General features: G+C 44.7%; 1 protein-coding gene across 4 annotated transcripts in view; it reads right to left on the reverse strand.

Annotated features, from left to right (window-relative positions):
* LOC125448495 (alpha-2-macroglobulin-like) overlaps positions 1-24,063 on the reverse strand; it is a 109,814-nt gene that overhangs the window by 59,456 nt on the left and 26,295 nt on the right. For all 4 annotated transcript variants that reach the window (XM_059641243.1, XM_059641241.1, XM_059641245.1 and 1 more), the window contains 6 exons: positions 14,835-15,050; positions 14,580-14,643; positions 12,728-12,873; positions 4,401-4,550; positions 3,091-3,237; positions 1,291-1,399 (listed from right to left, as the gene is read on the reverse strand). In XM_059641243.1, coding sequence (XP_059497226.1) covers positions 1,291-1,399; positions 3,091-3,237; positions 4,401-4,550; positions 12,728-12,873; positions 14,580-14,643; positions 14,835-15,050 — 832 coding nt within the window. The remainder of the gene's footprint in view (positions 1-1,290; positions 1,400-3,090; positions 3,238-4,400; positions 4,551-12,727; positions 12,874-14,579; positions 14,644-14,834; positions 15,051-24,063) is intronic.

Here is a 24,063-nt window from a genome sequence, read left to right on the forward strand (position 1 = left end):
TATACTTCAAGCACTTCATCTGTTTCAATCCTCCTCGACCTTATGTATGCTTTCTTTTTCTTTCTGACCAAGGCCAACCAAGGTTCACGTAACTTACCATATCAAACCTTCATTTTAACTGGAATGTGCCGCACCTGAACTCTTATGAACTGCTATTTTTGAAATACTCCCACGTGTCCAATGTAGATTTACCCTCAAACCTACCTCCAATTAAAATTCTCCAGTTCCTGCCTAATATCAATATAGTTTGCTTTACTCCAATTTAACACCTTCACCCGAGGACTGCAGTTATCCCTATCCATGAGTATCTTAAAACTCAGTATTATGGGCACGACTCCCAAAATGCTCTCCCATTGAAACTTCACTCTCCTGACTGGAGTCATTTCTCAAACCAGGTCCAGTATTTCCCCTTCCCTGTTTAGACTGTTTACATACTGTGTCAAGAATCCCTCCTGAACGGTCCTTACAAATTCTGCCCCACCCAAGCTCCTAGTACATACTGAGTCCCAGTTAATACAGCAGTTAAAATCACCCACCACAACAACAGCTATTTTTACATCTTTCCAAAATTTGACCACATATTCTTTCCTCTATTTCCCACTGGCTATTGAGAGGCCTGCAGTATACCCTCACCATTGTGATTTCACCTTTCCTATTACTGAGTTCTATCCATAATGCCTCGCTGCACGAATCCTCTGATGTATCATCCTTCAGTACAGCCAGGATATTCCCTTACCAGTAATGCAACTCCCCCACCCATTTACTTCCCTTTCTATCATACCTGAAGGATCTAAGTCCTGCCAGTCCTGTCCCTCTTTCAGCCAAGTCTCTGTAATTGCAATAATGTCATAATTCCACGTAGTAACCAAAACTCCTAAGTTATCTACCTTGTCTATTTTACTTCTCCCATCAAAATTCATGTATTTTGGACCACCTCCCCTGCACTTTTCTGCAGTGTACCCTGCCTGTTCTTTCTCTTGGTAATGTTTGCTTTGGTTTTACTTCTCCTGCAGTTTTTGCATCTACTGACCCACCCTTCTCATTCCCATCCCCCACCACACTCATTTAAACCCTCCGCGACCACTCTGTCAACTATCCCCCCAACAACATCAGCCCCAGTCCTGCCCAGGTGGAACTCGTCCAGTTTGCACATGCCCTGCTGCCCCCCAGAACCAATCCCAGCGCCCCGTGAGTCTGGAACCCTCCCCGTCTCACCATCTTTTCAGCCACAGAGCTATAAAGAATTTCTCATAGGTTCACAGTAATACTTGGGGGGGGTAGTGAACATACCTTTACTGAAAAACGGTATACCATTCACGATAAAACCATAAGAGTCATCGAACAAACACTTGATGGGTTTGTGAAATTCAGTGTCTGTCAGAATTTGCAGTCCCATATTCTGTTGGTAGATCAGAGAAATTCATTGATGTCACAAGAGAGGGAGTGTGACAGAGGATGAGAAGGAGAGAGAAGGGGAAAAGGGGAGCGGGAAAGGGAGTAAAACAAGAAATGAGATAAAGGGAGGAAAGATTGGAGTAGATCGGGCAGAGAGCAGAGGAGTAGGGAGGGCTGGTGTAAGAGGAGGAAGGGGGGAGTGATAGAGACGAAGAAAGGGATCTGGCAAAGGAAAGAAGAAGTGGGAAAGTGGGAGAGAGATGAATGAGAGACATAGATGAGACATGAAAAGGAAGAACGGAGGAATAGAGAGAGAGAGAATGAAGTGAAAGGAGAGAGGGAATGAGATAGAGAGGGGGAGCAATGAAGTGAGAGTTGGGGAAGACAGAAAGAATGACAGGCAGAGAAAGTAAGAGATAGGGGAGAGGAGAGATGCTGTGAATTATGTATCTCTGCATTGACTAATCCTTCACTCCTTCATCAACTTATCAATTTGACGATAATTCTTTGATCTCCTTGCATCCAGTCTTCTTGGTCTCCAAATGCTCCTCCAGGCTTCCCTCCTCTTTTCCTTCAACACTTCCATCTGCCAGTCCCTCAATCACCTCCCATCCTCCTTTCATCTGTCTCTCCAACCTCTACTTTGCTCACTTCAGGTCTCCATTTATTACTCTACCCCTCCCTCCTCCAGCTCCTTTTTGGTTGTTTATCCATTCATCTCTCTGTCTCCATATCTTTGTGTTGCACCACCTCTTTCTGTATCTTTCACACTTTCTGTGCTTCAACACTTTTCCTGTCTCAGTCTCAATCTTTTTTTCTCTTTCTCTCTTCTTCCTCTGCCTCTGCCTCATTCACTGCCTGTTTTTGCCTTTCGATTCAGTCTGTTTTTCTCTCTCTCTCTCTGTCTCTCTCCTAATTTTTGTCTCTCTGTCTCTCTCCCTATTGGTCTCTCTTTGTACTTCTCTCCCTGTCTGTTTCACTCTCTGTCTCCCTGTCTGTACCTCTACCTCTCTACCTCTCTTCTGTCTGTGTCTCACACTGTCTCAGTCTCCTTCTCTCCCTCTGTCGGTCTCTCAGCTTCCCTCAATCACTCTGTCTTTCCCACTAGCTCTATCCATCTCTGTCTTTCTCACTTGTGTGTCCTTTCTCTGCCTGTGCATCTGTTTCTGTGTCTGTTGCTTGCTCTGTCTCTCATTGCTCCTGTACATCTCTCACTCTCCCTGTCTGTCTCTCCATGTCTATGTGTCTCACTCACTGTCTCTCTCACTTTCTGTCTGTCTCATTCTTGCTTCTGTCCATCTGTCTCTCTATCTCAATCCGTACCTCTACCCATCTGTTTTGTGCTGTCTCTCTCTCTCTCTTCCTCTGTCTCTCTTTGTCAGTTAGTTGGTCAGTCTTTCATTCCTGCTGTCTGTTTCTCACTTGCCCTGTCTCTCTCTGTTCTGAGGAAAATTCACCAAACCAGAAATATTAACTCTGGTTTTCTTTTCTTCTCAGATGCTGCCAGACCTGCTGAGATTTTTCAGCAACTTCTGTTTTTGTTTTCTGTTGCTCTTTCTGTCTCACTCTCTCTCACTCTGAGTCCCTGTGTGTCTCTCCTTCTTTCCCTCGTCCTTCTCCATACTAGCCCTTCTCCAGCCAAAGGTCTTGATTTGTGATGGGAGTTTGCGAGAGTTTACTGGCCAATGGAACAACCTGAAGAAGTTGTCCGAGGTCTCCCATTGCTTGCTCACTGGGTTCGGGCTCTGCCAGGGGATTTTGGAGCTTGCAGTAATGTTGTTCATGGTTCTTGAGCTCATTTGAGTAATTCTGCAGATCCTGTACTGGCAGCAAGGAGTAGATCTGGTGAGCAAGTGTAAAAGAGCACATCAGCAGCAGGAAGATCTGAAGATCACATTTTATCAGTAAGCATGTCGGAGGAACTGTCAGCCTCATCAAAGGGCATTTGACAGCAGTTCAGCCGAGGAATTCTTCACACAATAGAAACTTAGCTCAAAGTAGCCCACACTATCCAGAACCTTCAGCAGGAGCACAAAATCAAGCTGAGGCAGGCACTGGCTTACCCAGATTTTGCCAGTGCTGCTGTGTTTCTCCATTAATTTCTGTTACAGTCTTATCCAGGGATCACTGGACAGGAATCAGAATCAGATAGCTGTGCTCATTCTTCCCCTATCTCCCTTGTTGTATATGACATTGGTGAGATCACATCTGGAGTACTGTGCACTGAATTTGTCAATGTGCTTACACAAGAAAGTTAATGTGTTGGATGCAGATCAGACATTTACGAAATTAATACCTAGAATGTGCAGATATCCTTATAAGGAAAGACAGGCTTGGCCTGTATCTTCACAAGTTTAGGAGAGTCAGAGTTGACTTAATTGGGGCATATAAGACCCTGAGGGGACTTGACCAGGTGATGTGTAAAGGATGTTTCTTTGTGGGAGAGTCTAGATCTCGGGTTCAGAGTTTAAAATAAGGGGCCACCCATTTAAAACAGAGATGAAGTATTTTCTTTCTCAGAGGGTTATAAATCTTTGGAATTCCCTTCCTCAAAAGGGAGTGGACATCATATCTTAAATATTTTTAAGGTAGAAGTAGAAAGGTTCTTGATGACCAAGGAGATGAAAGATTCTCAGGAATGTGGAGTTGAGGTTAGAATCAGTTCAGTACATGATTTTACCGAATGGCAGAGCAAGCTTGATGGGCAGAATGGCCTAGTCTTGTTCTTTGTCCACAAGCAGTGTCTGGGTGAGGGGTGGTGTTGTGATTACTTATAAAGTAGTTTTGATTGAGAGGTTTATTACTGTTTATGAACTGTAACGTATGAGTTGTAGGAAATGTATTTGTGTTAAACTAGGCTTATATGAAGGTAATACTGAGCCTCGCCTGATTATTTCAGCTCATGTCTGAAATGTAGGGCAATCTGATGGGACAGATGGCTTCAGAGTGCCAACGGATTTGCTGCCCCAGCCAAAAGTTGAGTGTAGTTGTGTACTGCATCTTACACTGCCTTGGGAAAGCTCTGTCTCAGGTTTCAGCAGTAGCACACTGCGATCGACCACTCGCAGCCCACAGAGAGAGTCTGGCTCAGCACGAAGATCGAGGCTGATGTGGCTTTTGGGCAAGTCTTCAGCCACAGAGAAGTGAAGAGTCACCTAAACAGGGGAAGAGAGAATGTAGATCAGTGCAAGTGATAGAAAGAGAGAGAGAGACATAGAAAATGTCAGAGGGAGAGACATAGAGAAATGGATAGACAGGCAGTGTGAGACAGGGAGACTGAAGGATTTCAAAAATCACACAAACACAGAAATGTTACGGAGAGGAAGGAGATCATTCAACTGGCTCTCCAACAGGCATGATGACTTAATGCCATTCTCCTGCCTTTCCTGCATACCCCTGCATATTGTTTCTCCTCCAATAACCATCCAATGCCCTCTTGAATTTCTCATTAAACCTGCCTTCACCATATTTCCAGGCAATGCATTCCAGATGCTAACTAAGTGCTACATGAAAAATCTTTTCTTTCAAATCTCTCTTCCTTCCTTTTCTCAATCCTTTATAATTGCAAACAGTTCCTCCTTACTTACTCTGTCTCGGCCCGTCATGATTTTAGAAGCCTCAATTAAATCTCCACTCAGCCTTCTTTCCTCTCAGGACAGCAGGACTAACTTCTTCAATCTATCTTCATCCTGAAATGATTCTAGTAAATCACTCCTGCACTCTCTCCAATGCATTCAAGTCTTTCCTATAAATGTAGTACCCATGATTGTATGCAATACACCAGCTGAGGTCTCTCAAATGTCTTATGCAAGTTCAACATATTTTCCTGAGCTCTATACCCTTATTAATAAACCTGGGGAGATGAAGAAAGGTCCCGACCTGAAACGTCAACTTTCCTGCTCCTCTGATTCTGCCTGGCCTGCTGTGTTCCTCAAGCTCCACACTTTGTTATTTCTGACTCCAGCATTCGGCAATTCTTATTATCTCTGGGGATATGATATTCTTTATTTAATGCTTGTTCTACCTATCCTGCCACCTTCAATGATCATGCATGTATGCCCCAGGGCCCACCCGTACATAGAACACATAACAGTACAGGCCCTTTGGCCCAGGATGTTATGCCGAACTTTTACCCTAATCCTAAGGTCTATCTAACCTTCACCCTTACCTTATACTATCATCCATATGACTATCTAAGTGCCACGTAAATGCCCCTAATGAGGCCGACTCCACTATCCTCTCTGGCAATGCATTCCATGCCCCTACCTCTGACTTCTCCCCTATATCTACTCCACTCACTTTAAAACTATGCCACCTCATAACAGCTGCTTCCACCCGAGGGAAAAAATCTCTGGCTGTCCACTCTTTCTATACCTCTGATCATTTTGTACGCCTCTATCAAGTCACCTCTCATCCTTCGTCGCTCTGAAGAGAAAAGCCCTAGCTCTCTCAACCTTTCCTCGTAAGACCTTCCCTCCATTCCAGGCAACATTCTGGTCAATCTCCTCTGCATCTTTTCCAACGCTTCCACATTTTTCTTGTAATGAGCTGATCAGAACTGGACACAATACTCCAGGTGTGGCTGAACCAGGCTTTTGTAAGCCGGAGCATAACTTCACGGCTCTATCCACCTGGATGGCAGCTTTCAGGGAACTGTGGACATGAATCCCAAGATCACTGTGCTGCTCTATACTGCCAAGAATCTTTCTGTTAACCCTGTACTCTTCTTTCAAATTTGTCCTTCCAAAATGAATCAACTCACACTTTTCAGGGTTAAACTCCATCTGCCACTTCTCAACACAGCTCTGCATCCTATCAATTATGAGATAACAAGGTGTAGAGCTGGATGAACACAGCAGGCGAAGTAGCATCAGAGGAGCAGGAAAGCTGTCTCCTCTCCACCTATATTCTCCTTTATCCATCTTCTATCCACCTCCCCCCTCTCCCTATTTATTTCAGAATCCGCTTCCCCTCTCCCATTTCTGAAGAAGGGTCTGTGCCCGAAACGTCAGAAATGGTGGTGGGGTAGGGGATTCTGAAATAAAAGAGGAGAGAGGAGGAGGTGGATACAAGATGGATAACGGACACGATAGGTGAAGAGGAGACAGCTTTCCTGCTTCTGTGATGCTGCTTGGCCTGCTGTGTTCATCTAACTCTACACCTTGTTATCTCAGATTCTGCAGCATCTGCAGTTCCTACTATCTCTGCATCCTATCAATTTCCCTTTGTAACCTAGAACAGCCCTCCGCACTATCCACAACTCGACCCACCTTTGTATTGTCCACGAAGTTACTAATCCACCCTTCAACTCCTACATCCAAATCACTTGCAAAAATCGAAAATAAAAGAGGACCCGGAACTGATCATTAGGTACACCACTCGTAACTGAGCACCAGGTTGAATATTTTTCGTCCACTACCACTCTTTGTCTTCTAAGGATCAGCAAATTCTGAAGCCAATCTGCCACATTTCCCCCATTCCCTGCCTCAATACTTTCTGTGTGAGCCTACCATGGGGAACGTTATCAAACTCCTTACTTAAATTCATGTATACCACATCTACTGCTGTACTTTCATCCACGTTTGATTACCTCTTCAAATAATTCAATAAGGTTTGTGAGGCATGATCTACCCCACACAAATCCATGCTGACTATCACAAATCAAACTGTGCCTTTCCAAGTGATCATAAATCCTGTCTCTCAGAGCCCTTTCCAATAATTTGCTCACCACTGATGTAAGACTAACTGGTCTGTGATTTCCGGTGTTATCCGTATTCCCTTTTTTGAACAAGGGAATTATGTTTGCCACTCTCCAAACTTCCGGCACTACACCTGTGGACAGTGAGGATGAAAAGATCGACGCCAAAGGCCTTGTGATCTTTTCCTTCGCTTCCCATAGAATCCTCGGGTAAATCACATTAGGCCCGGGGGATTTATCTATCTTCAAATTCCTCAAAATTCCTAGTACATCTTCCTTACTAACATTCACCTCCTCTAGCCTACCAGCCTGTTTCACACTGTCCTCCCCTGCAGCTAAGTCCCTCTCAGTTGTGAATACCAAAGAAAAATATTCATTAAGGACCTCTCCCATCACTTTAGGCTCTATGCACAAATTCCCTTTATAATCCTTGCTCGGCCCAACCCTTTCTCTGGTCATTCTCTTGTTCCTCACGTACCTGTAAAAAGCCTTGGAGTTTTCCTTGATCCTATCTGCCTATCCCTTTTCTCATGCCCCCTTATAGCTCTAGAATTGTATAGCTCTTTAGAATTGTACACCTTATTTTATATTGCCTTTCAATGTTCTTCCAACCAAAGTACATCACCTCATGTTTCACTGCATTGATCTTTATCTGCTACCTTTCTGTCTAATCCACCAAACTTGCCATTTTGAAATTCCACACTGACCTCCGAGATTCTTATCTCTGTAGCCTTTGAAATGTGTCTCTGCACAGCAAGATCCAGATCAAAAAGCAAGAGTGTCAACTCCAACCCCTGTGAAGCCCTCCAGCCTGAAAAATATCCATGGACCACAACCCTCTTTCCTTGCACTCAGCCTGTTTTTTATCCGGGTCAGCGCTGTCCCTATAATGCATTCCTCACAAGTCTGTCATGTGTCGCCGAATCAAAATCTTTCTTGATATCCATATGCATCACATCAACTGCTTTTAACGCTTTGAAAAGGTTTGTAGCTCGGGTTGTGGATGAGATTGTGGACATGCTTTCAAGCTGTTGGGTTTGGTTGCAAATGTTTTGTCACCCTAGCCAGGTAACATCGCCAGTGCGCCTCCAGTGAAATGTCGGTGATCTGTCCCACTTGTTATTTATATGTCTCAGTTTGCTGGGGTCGTTAGCATCACTTCCAGTTCTGTTTCTCAGTGGTTTGTGCACAAGGTCTAATTCAATGTGTTTGTTGATGGAGTTCTGGTTATAAAACCAGCCCTCCAAGAATACCCTGGCATGTGTCTCTGTTTGACTTGTGCGATTTTGGATGCGTTGTCCCAGTCAATTCATGTCCCTCTTTGTCCATGTGTAGTGAGACAAGTGAGAATTGGTCGTGTCTCTTGTCTCACTACTACCAAACACCCCAACAAACCAAGGCATATAAATAACATGCGGGACAGGACACTGATGGTTCACCAGGGGCGCACGAACAATGTTACCCAGCAGGGTGACAAAACATTTGCAACCAAACCCACAGGCTCGGCGAACATGTCTACAACCTCATCAACTGCATTACCTGAATCAACCCTCTGTTACCTCTTTGAGAAAAATCTCCAGAAGGTAAGCCACAGATTTCTCTGAAAAAAATCATGCTGACTCTTCCAAATCTTTGGTAGATGGGTTTGAGGAAAATCCAAGGCTTTTTATAAGTACGTTAATAATACGAGCATTACCAAGGACAGATTGGAACCTGTCAGGAACCAAAAGGGACAACCTGTCTGCGGAGCCAGTGAAAGTAGGTGAGGGCTTTAACAAATATTTCTTATCCATATTCAGAGGACAGAGTCAGAAGCCACAGGACACCTGGTTACAGTCCAACAGATTTATTTGAAATCACACAGGCTTTTGGAGTGCAGCCATCTCAGCTGGGGATTTCAGTCCAGATGGTGAGATCCTAGAACAGATAGGGCTGATGAGGAGGAGGTTTTAGATGTTTAAGTGGGCGGAAAAGTGTATAAAGAAGGATATTGTGAAACTTGAAAGGGTTCAGAAAAGATTTACAAGGATATTACCATGGTTGGAGGGTTTGAGTTTTCGGGGAAGCTGAATCGGCTGGGTCTATTTTCCTTGCAGCAGTGGAGGCTGAGGGGTAACCTTATAGAAGTTTATAAAATCACGAAGGGCATAGGTGGGGTGAATAGCCAAGGTAGCAGAATCCAAAACTACAGGGCACAGGTTTAAAGTGATAGGGCAAAGATTTAAAAGGGACCTGGGGGCAACTTTTTCAAGCAGAGGATGGTGTTTTTATGGAATGAACTGCCAGAGAAAGTGGTGGAAGCTGGTAAAAATACAATTTTTAAAAGGGATATAAATGGACATATGAATAGGAAGGATTTAGATGGATATGGGGAATATGCTAGCAAATGGGACTCGTTGGCATGGACGGTCTGGACCGAAGAGAGTGTTTCCATTCTGTATAGCTTTATGACTTTTTAAATCTCGAAGGCTTGATGCGATGTATCCCAGGCTGGTATAGGTAGCAAAGGAGGAGATTTCTGGGGTCCTGGAGGAGATATTTAATACTTTTCTGGCCATAGATGACGTACCAGATGACAGCCGTTGCTTTGCTCAAGCAGGACAGTAGGGATATACCAAGTAATGACAGACCAGTTAGTCTGACACCAGTGGTAGGGAAACTATTGAAAAAATATTCTGAAGGACAGGATTAGTCAGTGCTTGAAAAGCCAAGGTTTTATCAAGAATAATCAGTACAGGCTTGTTAAAATGATATCCTGCCTGGCTAATTGTGTTTTTTGCAAAGGCAATGAAATACATTGATAATGGTAGTGCAGTTGCTGTGGTTTTCATGGATTTCACTGAGGCTTATGACTTCATGGCTTATGGAAGACTGGTGCAAAAGATAAAAGGGCATGGGATCAAAGGTGAACGTGGCTTACAAATAGGTCTCAAAGCGTGGTAGTGGAGAGATGTTCATGTAATTGAAAGCCTTTGACCTGCAGTGTTCCACAGAGATCGATGCTGTTTGTTACACACATTAATAATTTGGGTGTGAGTGTAGAAGGTATAACCAGTAAGCTTACAGATGATATGAAAATTTGTGTTGTTGATAGTGTGGAGGACAGTCTCAGGCTACAGCCCGATATTGATCAGATGGTAAGTTCGGCAGAACAGTGGCAGATGGAGTTTAATCCTGATAAGTGTGAGGTAATGCATTTTGGGAGGTCTAATAGGGGAAGGACATATACAATGAATGTTTTGTCCCTACTGAGGAACAAAGGGACCTTGGTGTTCAAGTCCATAGATTCCTGAAGGTGTCAGCACAGGCAGACAGGGTGGTGAAGAAGAAATACGGAATGCTTGTCTTCATTAGTAGGTCATAGAATGTTGGAGCATGGAAGTCATGTTAGAACTTTATAAAACTTTGGTTTATGACGGGGAGGCAATGGTCTAGTGGTATTATCCCTGGACTGGTAATCCAAAGACCCAGTTCTGGGGATCTGAGTTCGAATCCTGCCATGACAGTTGGTGGAATTTGAATTCAATAAAAGAAAAATCTGGAATTAAGAATCTAATGATGACCATGAATCCATTGCCAATTGCCGATTGCTGAGTGTCGGGAAAAGCCCATCTGGTTCATTAATATACTTTGGGGAAGGAAACTGCCATCCTTACCTGATCTGGCCTACGTGTGACTCTAGGCCCACAGCAATGTGTTGAATCTGGGCAATTAGGGATGGGCAATAAATTCTGTCTGGCCTGTGAGGTTCTCATCCCATTAACGAATAAAAAGTTTGGCCACAGATGGAATAGCGTGTGCAGTTCTGGTTACCACATGATCAGAAGGATATGACAGCACTGGAAGAGGGGGCAGAAGAGATTCATGAGGATGTTGCTGGGATGGAAAGCCTCATTTATGAGGCTGGATAGGCAGGGGTTGTTTTCCATGGAGCAGAGGAGGCCGAGGGAGGATCTAATTGAGGTACACAGAATTATGGCAGTCCTAGACAGAGTGGATCATGAGAATCTTTCTCCCATGGCAGCCAAGTCTAAGACAAGAGGGCATAAGTTTAAAGTGAGGACTAAAATGATTTAGAGGAGACCCGAGAAAATGGCACAGTGGCTCACTGGTTAGCACTGCTAACTCACAGCACCAGGAGCCCAGGATCGATTCTACCCTCTGTGGACTGTCGATGTGGAGGTTGCACATTCTCCCCGTGTCTGCATGGGTTTCCTCCGGGTGCTCTGGTTTCCTTCCACAGTCCAAAGATGTGCAGGTGAGGTGGATTGATCATGTTAAATTGCCCATAGTGTTCAGGCATGTGTAGATTGGGGGATGGGTCTGGATGGGATTCTGTGAGGGCTGGTGTGGACTTGTTAGGCCGAAGGGCCTGTTTCCACACTGCAGGGATTCTATGGAAAACTAAGAATTGCTCAGAGGGTGGCAGAAATATGGAGGGTGACAGAGGCAGGACATTAAAGAAGCTTCTGGAAGAGCACTTAAAATGCTAGGACATTGTAAACTATGGACCAAGCCCAGGTAAATAGGATTCATGAAGTTTGGTGATAATAAAATGTGAGGCTGGATGAACACAGCAGGCCAAGCAGCATCTCAGGAGCACAAAAGCTGACGTTTCGGGCCTAGACCCTTCATCAGAGAGGGGGATGGGGAGAGGGAACTGGAATAAATAGGGAGAGAGGGGGAGGCGGACCGAAGATGGAGAGTAAAGAAGATAGGTGGAGAGAGTATAGGTGGGGAGGTAGGGAGGGGATAGGTCAGTCCAGGGAAGACGGACAGGTCAAGGAGGTGGGATGAGGTTAGTAGGTAGATGGGGGTGCGGCTTGGGGTGGGAGGAAGGGATGGGTGAGAGGAAGAACCGGTTAGGGAGGCAGAGACAGGTTGGACTGGTTTTGGGATGCAGTGGGTGGGGGGGAAGAGCTGGGCTGGTTGTGTGGTGCAGTGGGGGGAGGGGATGAACTGGGCTGGTTTAGGGATGCAGTAGGGGAAGGGGAGATTTTGAAACTGGTGAAGTCCACATTGATACCATATGGCTGCAGGGTTCCCAGGCGGAATATGAGTTGCTGAGTATGAGTTCATGAAGTTTGGTGTTTGTTGATCGGCATGGATATGGTGGGTCGAAGGGCCTGTTGTTATGCTGTACAGCTTGACAACTGTTCAATCCACATTTGTCCATTTGACTCCCAATTCTATCTTGGATAATTGTTTCCAGAAGAAACCCCACCATGAAATTGAAATCAGCTGCTCTGTAATTGTTGGGATTATCCTTACTATCTTTTCTGAACAAGGCAATTGTGTCTGTATCTCTTCAATCTCCAACACACCGGCAGGAAGAGATGAAGAAAAGCAATGAAAGAAGAAGGAAAACAAGAAAAGCAAGTGAGACAGAGAGAGAGAGAGATAAAGAATGCGATGGAGTCCAATAGAAGGAGTGCAGGAGAGAAAGTTAATGAAAGGAGAGAGCAAGGCAGTGAGTGTGACAGAGCAGCTATGGAGAGAGTGAGAGAGGGGGAATGTGACAGAGAGGAGTATGGCAGAGCAGTTACAGAGATAGCATTGGCGAATGAGAATATGGCAGAGCAGATAGAGAAGAAGATGGGATGTGACAGGGATATCGAGACTTGGACTCCTTACCTTGTTCCGGAAACATTGGGAGATCTGGAATTTTGCACTGTCCCCAATTGTTTCTCCATCAGGAAGAACAGCAAAAATCAAGAGGCGAGCAATTGGGGACAGATCAGCACTGATGGGGAGGGAGAGCTGGAAATATCCTTCTGAATCTTGTGGAGAAAGAGAGAGAGAATGAGGCAGAAGGTGCTTGAAAGGGAGGGATGATGAAGACGAGAGCGAAAGGAACTGACAGAGAGACAGAGAGGACGCCACATAGACAGCCAGATGGATACGCCAATGGAAGCAGGCAAAGAGACGGAGAGGTAGTAAAAGATAGACAGGCAGACAAACAGAAACAAAGTGAGGGAGAAGGTGAGTAAGACAGACCATGAGCGAAAGAGGCAGACAGAGGCAGGGGAGAGAGACAGGGAGGGGGGAGACAGAAAGAGAGAGAAGCAGTGAAACAGACAATAAGATCAGAAGACAGAGAAGGATGAGAGAAAAGACAAAGCGAGAAACAGGAATGGATAGAAAAAGAGAATGATGCAGTGGAAAAATAGATAGATGGAGAGACACAGATAATGAAATATAAAATGGAAAATGAGAATAAGTGATAGAGAGAAACACAAAAAGACAGAGATATGGGGCAAAGGCAGAGACAGAAATACAGAGCAATGTACAGGGACAGAGACAGAGGAAGACAGGAACAGCAAATGGAAGAAAGACAGAGAGAGAGGATTAGTGAGAGAGACACACACACAGACAGACAGAGGCAGGGAAGGAGACAGAGCCTGGGACATAGAGAGAGAGAGAAAAACAGAGTGAGGGACAGAGTTGGGAGTGAGCGAATGCTACGTTTATGTAATTATCATATTCCATATTTTATACAGAGGGGTAATGCGACCTTTAGAAGTTAAACAGCAAACTCAAAGATAGTTCCAAAGAACAAAATTGACAAAAAATAACAAACAAGCCAAGCTTTACACTGGCCAATATTAATGAGTAGCTGTAACAATAGTGTCATAATTAAAAGTGATACAGTTATTAAATAGACAACAAAGGTTACAAGCAGATATGGATAGAGGATACTTCAGCCAGCTGGGCAGCCAATCTTACTTTGAAATTAAACATAAAGAACGTCATTGAAAATTCAATTAACCCTTGGAGAACTCGATAGTTCTTCTCAAGGTCTGAAAATTCCACAATTTTGCAAAAACCTTGGATCTTCACAAGGTGTTTGTCAGAAAACGGTCATAGAATCCTTACAATGTGAAAACAGGCCCTTCAGCCCAACAAGTCCACAACAACCCTCAGAGCATCCCACCCAATCCCTATGGCCTACACCACCCTGAATACTATGGGCAATTTAGCACGGCTAATATGCCTAACCTGCACATCTTTGGACTGTGGGAGGAAACCAGAGCAAATCCAAGCAGACACCGGGAGAATGTACAAACTCCACGCTGACAGTCGCCTTACACCGGAGTCAAACCTGGGTCCCTGGTGCTGTGAGGCAGCGGTGCTAACCACTGAGCCACCGTGCCGCCTGTCATGTCCAACACATGTGAGCTGTAACTATCTAGGCAACTGGGAAGTATTCAATCACACTCCTGACTGATGCCTTGTAGATGATGGATAAGCTCTGGGGAGTCAGGAGATGACTTACTTGCTGCAGGATTCCCCTCTCTGACCCTTTTGCAACCACTGTATTTAAATAGCAAGCCCAGTTGATTTTTCTGGTCAATTGTAAGCCCTAGGATGTTGATAGTGGGGGCGTTCATTGATAACAATGCCATGGAAAATCAAAGGCCAGTGAGTAGTCTCTCTCTCTGTCTGTCTATCAGTCAGACAGCATCAAGTGAAGCATGGTTCAAACCTTCAGATCCTTTGATAGAGATGGTTTTCGAGTTCATGTTCACAATCACTCCCCTCGACATGACCTGGAGGCAGACAGAGAGGGAGAAATGGAAAGAGTTAATAAACCACACGGAGGGGTTCGGGTATCGGTTGGGGGGGCGTGGGTGTTTACAGGTTCACTGTACAGGGCTTTGGAGAATGGGGATAGCTGGTGGGAACATGCACTGAGTTTGAGAGAAGTGTTAAGGTATTCAGACAATTGACAGCTCCTCACCAGGTAGAACACAGCCAGGTTGCTGTCAGCCTCAGCAGCAATACCCCTGATAATGTAGTGGACTTTCACATGCAACTCAGAATCACAGGCCAGTAACTGCTGATGTTTCTGAATGGTGAAGTAACTCTTAGACCTGGAGTAGAAAGGCTTGACAACATGATGAGCTGAGACATTGTAGTGATGGGCATCCTGATGATGTTTGTCCTGATAAATAGCCTAAAGAGGGGAGCAACAGAGAATTGAGGTTAGGATTGCAGAAGGAAAAGGCTGGCAATATTGTTGTCCTGAAATTCACCCCCAAACTCTCTTGGAGAATTGAAGCCACACAAGTGACAGGCAATCAGCATCTGTAACAGGAGAGAATCTGACCGTCACCTTACTACAGTTACTTGAATCACTAACACCGCATCCCTCACCTTTAACACACTCAGTCCCTGATACCCTCTATCAATCACTTACATTCACCATTCAGTCCCTGATACCCTCCATAATCTCCTCAGCCCCCTCAGTCCCTGATACCATCGATTAAACCCTTCTCATTCCCCACTTAGTCTGTGTTACCCTCTATCACTCACTCACATTCACCACTTGGTCACTGGTAGCCTACATAATCTCCTCATTCCCCCCTCAGTCCCTGAAAGCCTCCATTTACCCCCATTATTCATTTAAACATAGTAGGTGCAGAAGTGGGCAATTCAGCCCTTAGAGCCTGCTCCGCCATTCAATACGATTGTAGCTGATCATCTAACTCAGTCCCCTGCACCCTCTTTCTCCCCATATCCTTGGATTGCTTTAGGACTAAGAACAGTATCTAACTCCTCCTTGAAAACAATCCACCAATCTTTTGGGCCCGAGATAATGGGAACTGCAGATGCTGGAGAATCTGAGATAACAAAGTGTAGAGCTGGATGAACACAGCAGGCCAAGCAGCATCTTAGGAGCACAAAAGCTTTTGGGCCTGACTGCTTTCTGTGACAGTGAATTTGACAGGCTCACCAGTCCCTGGGGGAAGACATTTCTGCTCATCTCAGTCCTAAATGGCTACATCCTACACTCTTAGAATGTGACACTCTGCTTCTGGAATCCCGAGTCATCAAGAACATCCTGCTTGTGTTTACCGTGTCTAACATTGTTAGAATTTTATAGGTATACTTGAAATTAACCCTCATCCTTTTAGTACATTGGTGTTTCCACCCTCCCTCCCTCCTCTGACCAAAAAAAGGGGGTCTGTGAGGAATACGATCAGCCAGGTAAAGGTGTGCAAGGGAGTAGACGTTAAGAGAGTAGACCAGTGATAGATCAGAAATACTGAGGCCTTTGCTCAGTAGGTTTTGGCATGAGGAGGCTGAGCAGGGGTAAAGGTAAGGGCACATTAACTCTCTTTCTGTCTAGACAGAGTGTAGTATGGATGGTAGTATCTGCAAGAAGTACACCTGGCTGCATTTCCATACAGATTACATTAGGGAAAGGTGCTGGATTCACTCAGGATCATCCAGGATGCAGAGAAACCTCATTAATAACAACTATAGTGAAGTAATCACTCCTGAGGTGTAGGCTGCAGGGAGCTGGGTGACTACCAAAAGAGATAAGGGGGGAAGGCGGATAGTGGCCTCCCCCCTCAATCATAGGTATACTGCTTTGGATACTGTTGTGGGGATGACCTCTCAGGGGCTAGCAGCAGCTGTCAGGTCAGTGGCACTGTGACCAGCTCTGAGGCTCAGAGGGAAAGGGTACAGTCAGACAGAACGATACTGATAGGAGACTTATTTGTGAGGGTGACAGGCAGGAGATTCTGAGGCTGCAGAAGAGACACCAGGATCGTGTGTTGTCTCCTGGGTGCCAGGGTCAAGGATATCTTTGAGTAGATGCAGAACATTCTGAAGGGGGAGTGTGAACAGCCAGCAGTCATTGTGCACATCAGTACAAATGACAGAGGTAGACAAAAGGATGAGGTCCTGCAAAATGAGTATAGGGAGTTAGGTAAGAAGTTAAAAAGCAGGACCTCAAAAGGTAGTGATCTCCAGATTACACCCAGAGCCAATTGTCAGTGAGGACAGAAATAGAAAGGCAGGCCAGATGAATGCATGGCTGAGGAGCTGGGATAGGAACAGGGTTTTCAGTTCTTGGATCATTGGGATCTCTTTTAGGGTAGAGGTGGCCTGTACAAGAGGAAAGACTGCACTTGAACCAGACTGGATCCAATGTTCTTGAGGGGAGATTTACTTGTGTTTTCCGGGAGGGTTTAAACCGGTTTGATGGAGGTGGGGTGTTGGAGGACTTTGAATAAGAGAGGGGCCATCGAGAATTCAGGGGAAAATACATTAGCCGTTGAGACCAGGGCCACAGTAAAGGGAGGGGAAAAGACTTCTGGTTTAAAGTGCATTTATTTCAACCCTCAATTCCTGACTGGTAAGGCAGAAGAGTTCAGAGCATGGATTGACTCTGGGGACTTGGATATTATAGCCATATTAGAAACATGGCTGAGAGAAGGGCAGGACTGGCAGCTCAATGTTCTGGGATATAGAAGCTACAGGCATGACAGAAGTACAAGTAAGCAAGGACGGGGAGTTGCTCCTTTGATAAGGGAGGACATAACAATAGTGCTTTTGCGGAGGATGTTCTTAAGGGGTCATCAAATGAGGCCGTATGGCTAGAACTTAGAAACAAGAAGGGGATGGTCACTCTGTTGGGACTGTATTATAGATCCTCGAATAGTCAGCGGGTATTAAAAAAGCAGATGTGTAGAGAGAGTGCAAATACCTGTGAGAATAATAGACTAACATTGGTTGGAGATTTTAATTTCCCCTGTATTGACTGGGCCATTCAGGGTGTGAAAGGCTCAAATATGTCCAAGGAAGTTTCCTAAAACAATATGTAGATAGCCCTGCTCAGGAGGGTGCAGGACTGGACCGCCTCTTAGGAAACGAGGCCGGACAAGTGACTGAAGTGTCAATTGGAGAGCACTTTGGGTCCAGTGACCATAACTCTTAGTTTTAACATAGTTATGGAAAAAGGTAGGGCAGGTTCACAGGTTAAGGTGGTAAACTGGAGCAGGGCCAATTTTGCGGCCATTAGGCACGATCCAGCAGCACTCTATCTGGGTGGGTCTGTTTGAAGGAAATGGAACGACTGGCAAATGGGAGGATTTCAGAAGTGTGATAGAGAGAGTCCAGGGACGGTATGTCCATGTTGGGTTGAAGGGAAAAGCTGGCAGGTTTAGGGATCCCTGGCTGATGAGTTATATTGAGGCTCAGGTCAGGAAAAAGAAAGCATACATTGGGTTAAAATTATTGGGCTCAAGTGAATCCTTAAATGATTATAAAAGGTATAGAAGCACAATTAAGAGGGAAATCAGAAGAGCAAAAAGAGGGCATGAGATGGATCTGGCAGATTAGGTTCAAGATAATCCCAAGAGGTTCGATAGCTATATTAAGAGTATAAGGGTGGCTAGGGAGAGAATAGGTCCTCTTAAAGATCAGCATGGCATCTATGTGTGGAGCCACAGGAAATGGGGGAGATTATTAATGAATATTTCTCCTCAGTGCTCACTAAGGAAAGAATCATGGATGCTAAAGAAATAAGGGAAACAAGTGGTGATGTTTTGGACCGCATAAGCATTACCTGAGAGGAGGTGTTTGCAACCTTAGAATGCGTTGAGGTGCATAAATCTCCTGGGCCTGATTAAGTCCATCCTCAGATGTAGTGGGAGGCTAGGGAAGAAAATGCGGACACCCTCGCAGAGATTTTTGCTCCCCGTTTAGCCACTGGTGAAGTTCCGGAAGACTGGAAGATGGCTAATGTTGTTTCATTGTTTAAGAAATGTAGCAAAGACAAGCCAGGGAACTACAGGCCTCTGACTAGTAGAGTGTCACAGGGGTTAGTGCTGGGACCTTTGTTATTTGTTATTTACGAATCTGGATCTGAATGTGAATGTATGAGGTATATTTCATAAGTTCATGGATGATACAAAATTAGGAGGTATCATTGATAGCGAAGAAAGTTATGAAAAATTAGAGGGATCTTGATGAGATGGGAAAGTGGACTGAGGATTAGCAATGCAGATAAGTGTGAGGTATTGCATTTTGGAAAGGTAAACCAAGGTAGAACTTATACAATAAATGGTAATGCCCTGAGGAGTGTTGTGGAATAGAAGGATCTAGGAGTAAAAGTACATAGTTTGTTGAAAGTGGTGTCACGGTGGACAGGGTAATGAAGAAGGCATTTCGCATGCTGGCCTTCATCGGTCGAAGCATTGAGTATAGGAGTTGATCATTTACAGTTACAGTTGGTGCATAAGTTGTTAGTCAGGCTGCACTTGGAATATTGTGGACAGTTTTGGTCATCCTGTTATTGGAAAGACATAGTTAAACTGGAAAATGTGCAAAGATTTACGAGGATGTCACCAGGGCTAGTAGGCCTGAGTTACAGGGAGATGTTGGACAGAATAGGACTCTATTGCTTGTAACATAGGAAGATGAGGGGCGAACTTACTGAGATGTAAAAAATCATCATAAAATCATAGATAGGATGAATGCATAGTCTCTTTCCCAGGGATGGGGATTTGAAAACTAGGGGGCACAGTTTTAAGGCAAGAGGCAAGATTTAAGAAGGAACTGAAGCGCAACTTCTTCACACAGACAGTACTGCCTGTATGCAATGGGCTGCCAGAGAAAGTGGTTGAGGCAGGTACAATAACAACACTTAAAAAACATCTGGATTGTTACATGGATGGCAAGGATTTGGAGGGATATGAACCAGATTCGGGCGATTGGAACTAGCTAAGTGGGCACCATGGATCAGTTTGGGCGAAAGGGCCTGTTTCCAAGCTGTGTTACTCTATGGCTCTATGACTAAACTCCAGTGAATATAAGCCTCATATCCACTCAGTCCCCGCAACCTCCTTTAAAAGAACTCATCCTATATACAGTAACTTTAAACCACCTCATTCTGTATGCAGTCCCTGATACCCCTTTTAAACCATCTTATGCTATACCCTGTCCCCACTACCCCCCTTTAAACCATGTCATTCTTGATGCATTCTCTGTACAGCCCTCAAGCCACTCCATTTCACATCCAACCCCATTTCTCACTTCTTCTGTGTCAGGTTTGTCTCCAGCCAGTGGAGACTTTACCCCCAGTTCCCAATATATCGTAAAACCATTCCAAGGGGTAGCCTAGTGGTATTATTGCTGTAATATTAATCCAGAAACGCAGGCAATATTCTGGACCACCATGGCAAATGGTGGAATTTGAATTCAATAAAAATAAACCTAAATGCAACTCCAGACTCAGTTTTATCAATCACTACAAAGTTTCAGAAAGATGAAACTGGATGGACAGCCTGGCATTGACCTAGGCATCGGGAAAAAGAGTAGCAGACACAGCCTTGTCAACCCTGCAAAGTCCTGCTTGTTATCATGTAGGGGCTAGTGCTAAAATTGGGACAGCTGTCTCACAGACTAGTCTAGCAACTGTCTAAAATAGTCATACTCATGGAATCATACCATGTCCCAGACACCACTACCACCATCTGGTAGGACAGACACAGCAGAACTGGAACCACAGTGGGTTGCAGTCAGGAGGGAGTTGTTCTGCGAGTACTCAACTGGACCCTATGAAGTCCCATGTCTTCAGGTTAAACATGGCCAAGGGAACCTCCTGCTGATTACTAGCCTCCTGCTGCTGATGAATCCTGCTCCATGTTGAACAACACTTTGACGAAGCACTGAGGATTGCGAGGACTCTGTAGAAAGTACCCTGATGGAGGATTTCAATCTTCACCACCTAGAGTACAGCTGATTGTGCTGGTCAGGTCCTAAAGGACATAACTGCTAGACTGCATCTGAAGCAGCTAATGAGGGAACTGACAAGTGGGATAAACATAACTGACCCCGTCCTTATCAATATGCTGGCTGTAGATGCATCTTCCCATGACAGTATCAGTAACAGTCCTTGTGGAGATGAAGTCCTGCCTTCGCAATGTGATTACTCTCCATTATGTTGTGTGGCACTATCACTGGGACAGATAAAATGATACAGACTTCAAACAGACGAATAACTCAAGACTGGGCATCCAATGAGGTGACGTAGGCTATTAATAACAACAGAATTGTACTCCAGCATTACCTGTAACCTCATGAGCCAGCATATTCCCCACTCAATCATTATCATTGAGCTAGGGGATCAGGCAGAGTTCAATGGAGAGTGCAGGGTGACGTGCCAGGAGCAGCACCAGGCAGGACTACTTGCTTGCCAAACAGCATAAGCAGCAAGTGATAGTCAAGCTAAGTGATTCCACAAACAACGGATCAGATCTAAGCTCTACAGACCTGTTACATTCAGTCATGAATTGTAGTGGACAATTAAACAACTCACTGGAAGGGGAGGCTCCACAAATTATTCCCAGCCTCAATGAAGGAAGAGCCCGGCATATCAGTGTGAAAGGTAAGTCTGAAGCTTTCATGTCAATGTTCAGCCAGAAGTGCCAAGTGAACAATTCATCTCAGCCTCCTCCAGTGTATGCACTCATCATAGATATCAGTCTTCAGCAAATTTGATTCACTCAAGATGACATCAAGAAACAGATGGGGGCACTGAATTGTGCAAACGTTATGGGCCCTGACAGCATTCCAGCAATAGCACTGAAGATTTGTGCTCGAGAACTTGCTGCTCCCATAGCCAAGCTCTTCCATTAGTGTTAAAACATTGGCAATGTGAAAAATTGTCCAGGTATGTTTTTATATAAACAACAGGACAAATCCAACCCAGCCAATTACCGTCCCATGAGTCTCCTCGCAATCATTAATAAAGCGACGGAAGGTGTCATGAACAGTACTATCAAGCAGCACCTGCTCAGAAATAACCTACTCAGTTACGCCCAGTTTGGGTTCCACCAGGGTCACTCAGCTCCTGACCTCATTCTAACCTTGGTTTAAACATGAACAAATGAATTGAATTTCAGAGGCAAGATGACAGTGGCAGCCCTTGAAATCAGGTCTGCATTCGACTAAGTCTTGCACCAAGGAAACCTAGCAAAAACTGGAGTCAATGGATATCGGAAGGGTGAAATCTCCACTGGTTGGAGCCATACCTGACACAGAGGAAGATGGTTGTGGATGCTGGAGGTTAGACAGCTTAGGTCCAGGACATCCCTGAAGGAGTTGCTCAGGGTAGTGTCCCAGGTCCAACCACCTTCAACTGCTTCATCAATAAACTTTGCCCTGTTGGAAGGTCAGAAATGGGGATGTTCACCAATGACTGCACAATGTTCAGCACCATTTGCGAATCCACAGATACTGAAGTGTCCAGGTTCAAACACAACAAGATCTGGACAATATAATAAAATGTGAGGCTGGATGAACACAGACCCTTTTCATCAGAGTCTAGGCCCGAAACGTCAGCTTTTGTGCTCCTGAGATGCTGCTTGGCCTGCTGTGTTCATCCAGCCTCACATTTTATTATCTTGGATTCTCAAGATCTGGACAATATCCAGGTTTGGAATGACAAGTGGCAAGTAATATTTGCAGCACAAATGTCAGGCGATGACCATCACCAATAAGAGCATAGAACATACAACATAGACCATAGAACAGTACAGCACAGAAGAGGGCCTTTGGCCCTCGATGCTGCGCCAACCTGTGAAATAATATAAGCCCCCTACACCACCCCATCATCATCCATACGCTTATCCACGGACTGTTTAAATGCCCCTAATGTGGCTGAGTTAACTACATTGGCAGGCAGGGCATTGCACGCCCTTTCCACTCTCTAAGTAAAGAACCTGCCACTGACATCTGTCTTAAATCTATCACCCCTCAATTTGTAGCTATGACCCCTTATACAAGCCGAAGTCATCACCCTAGGAGATGAGAACAAGCCCAAGTCCCTCATCCTTTCCTCATAAGACCTTTGCTCCAGACCAGGCAACATCCTGGTATATCTCCTCTGTAACTTTTCCAATGCTTCCACATCATTCCTGTAATGGGGCGACCAGAACTGCACGCAATATTCCGAGTGAGGTCGCACTAGTGTTTTTTACAGTTGCAGCATGACATCTCTCTCTCTCGCGCTCTCTCTCTCTCTCGCACTCTCTCTCTCTCGCACTCTCTCTCTCTTGCACACTCTCTCTCTCGCACACTCTCTCTCTCGCACACTCTCTCTCTCGCACACACTCTCTCTCGCACACTCTCTCTCGCACTTTGTGTCTCGCACTCTCTCTCTCTCTCTCTCTGTCGCACTCTGTCTGTCTCTCTCACACTCTCTCTCTCTGCAACTCAGTTGCTGGAAAAGCTCGGCAGATCTGGCAGGATCTGTGAAGAAAAGTCAGAGTTAACGTTTCGGGTCTGGTAACCCTCCCTCGGGATTCTCTTTTTCCCTGTTTTAAAATTGGTTGGCGTTAATGTTTTGCTGCTAGTTTGTTGACAATAGAACGGACTGTTTTTAAAGAGAAAACCACAGCTATGACAAACTGTGGTCCTATTGTACACTGCAGATAAGGCTCCTGCTGGATAAGCCCAGTTGATGCTCTCTGTTATGATGCCCTGTGGTGGCCATTACCTTGCATTGGGCAGCTACTACCCTCCCTCATAGCTGACATTTAAGAAAGGATTGTAACTATTCTGCAAAGAATGTGCCCAAAGATTTCTGTAGAGTGTGCAGTTTGGTACTGAGCGTCTAGACTTATACTTGAAGCTTTGATGAGCCTTCAACACCGTTAGTTAATACATAGACATCAATAATTTGCAATAACTCAGTTGAAAGTATAAAATTCTTCTGTTGTCAACATTTTGGCCTCTGTACAATTTGAGATTAAGATATTTACCTCAATATAAATTCAGTGGAATTTTTTTTTCCTAATTTTGTTTCAAAACTGATAATTCTAGGGCTTCTTCAGAGTGTTGATTCCATTACAAGAGCAGTTGACATATGCAGAGGAAATTCTGTCGTATAGTTCCTGTTGAACACTATTGATTAAATTCAGCTCATGTTTTAGTTTATGTGGTGTCAATAGACACACCTTATGTTTTCAGCCACTTCCTCCTCTTTGTGTCCCTTGGCATTTTCTTCGTTTATAGCATATGTAAATAAAGGACACCACACTTAAAAGCTTCCTCCTAAGAAAGGCTCCTTTCAGTTCCTTTTGTCTGCATAAGTGGTGCATGATTAATATGCAGAAGTTAGTATAATACTTGTGCCATTAGAATAGACATGTTGAGTAAACCATACCACA

Source organism: Stegostoma tigrinum, chromosome 41 (assembly GCF_030684315.1).
Source record: "Stegostoma tigrinum isolate sSteTig4 chromosome 41, sSteTig4.hap1, whole genome shotgun sequence".
In the NCBI taxonomy this organism is placed as follows: Eukaryota; Metazoa; Chordata; class Chondrichthyes; order Orectolobiformes; family Stegostomatidae; genus Stegostoma; species Stegostoma tigrinum.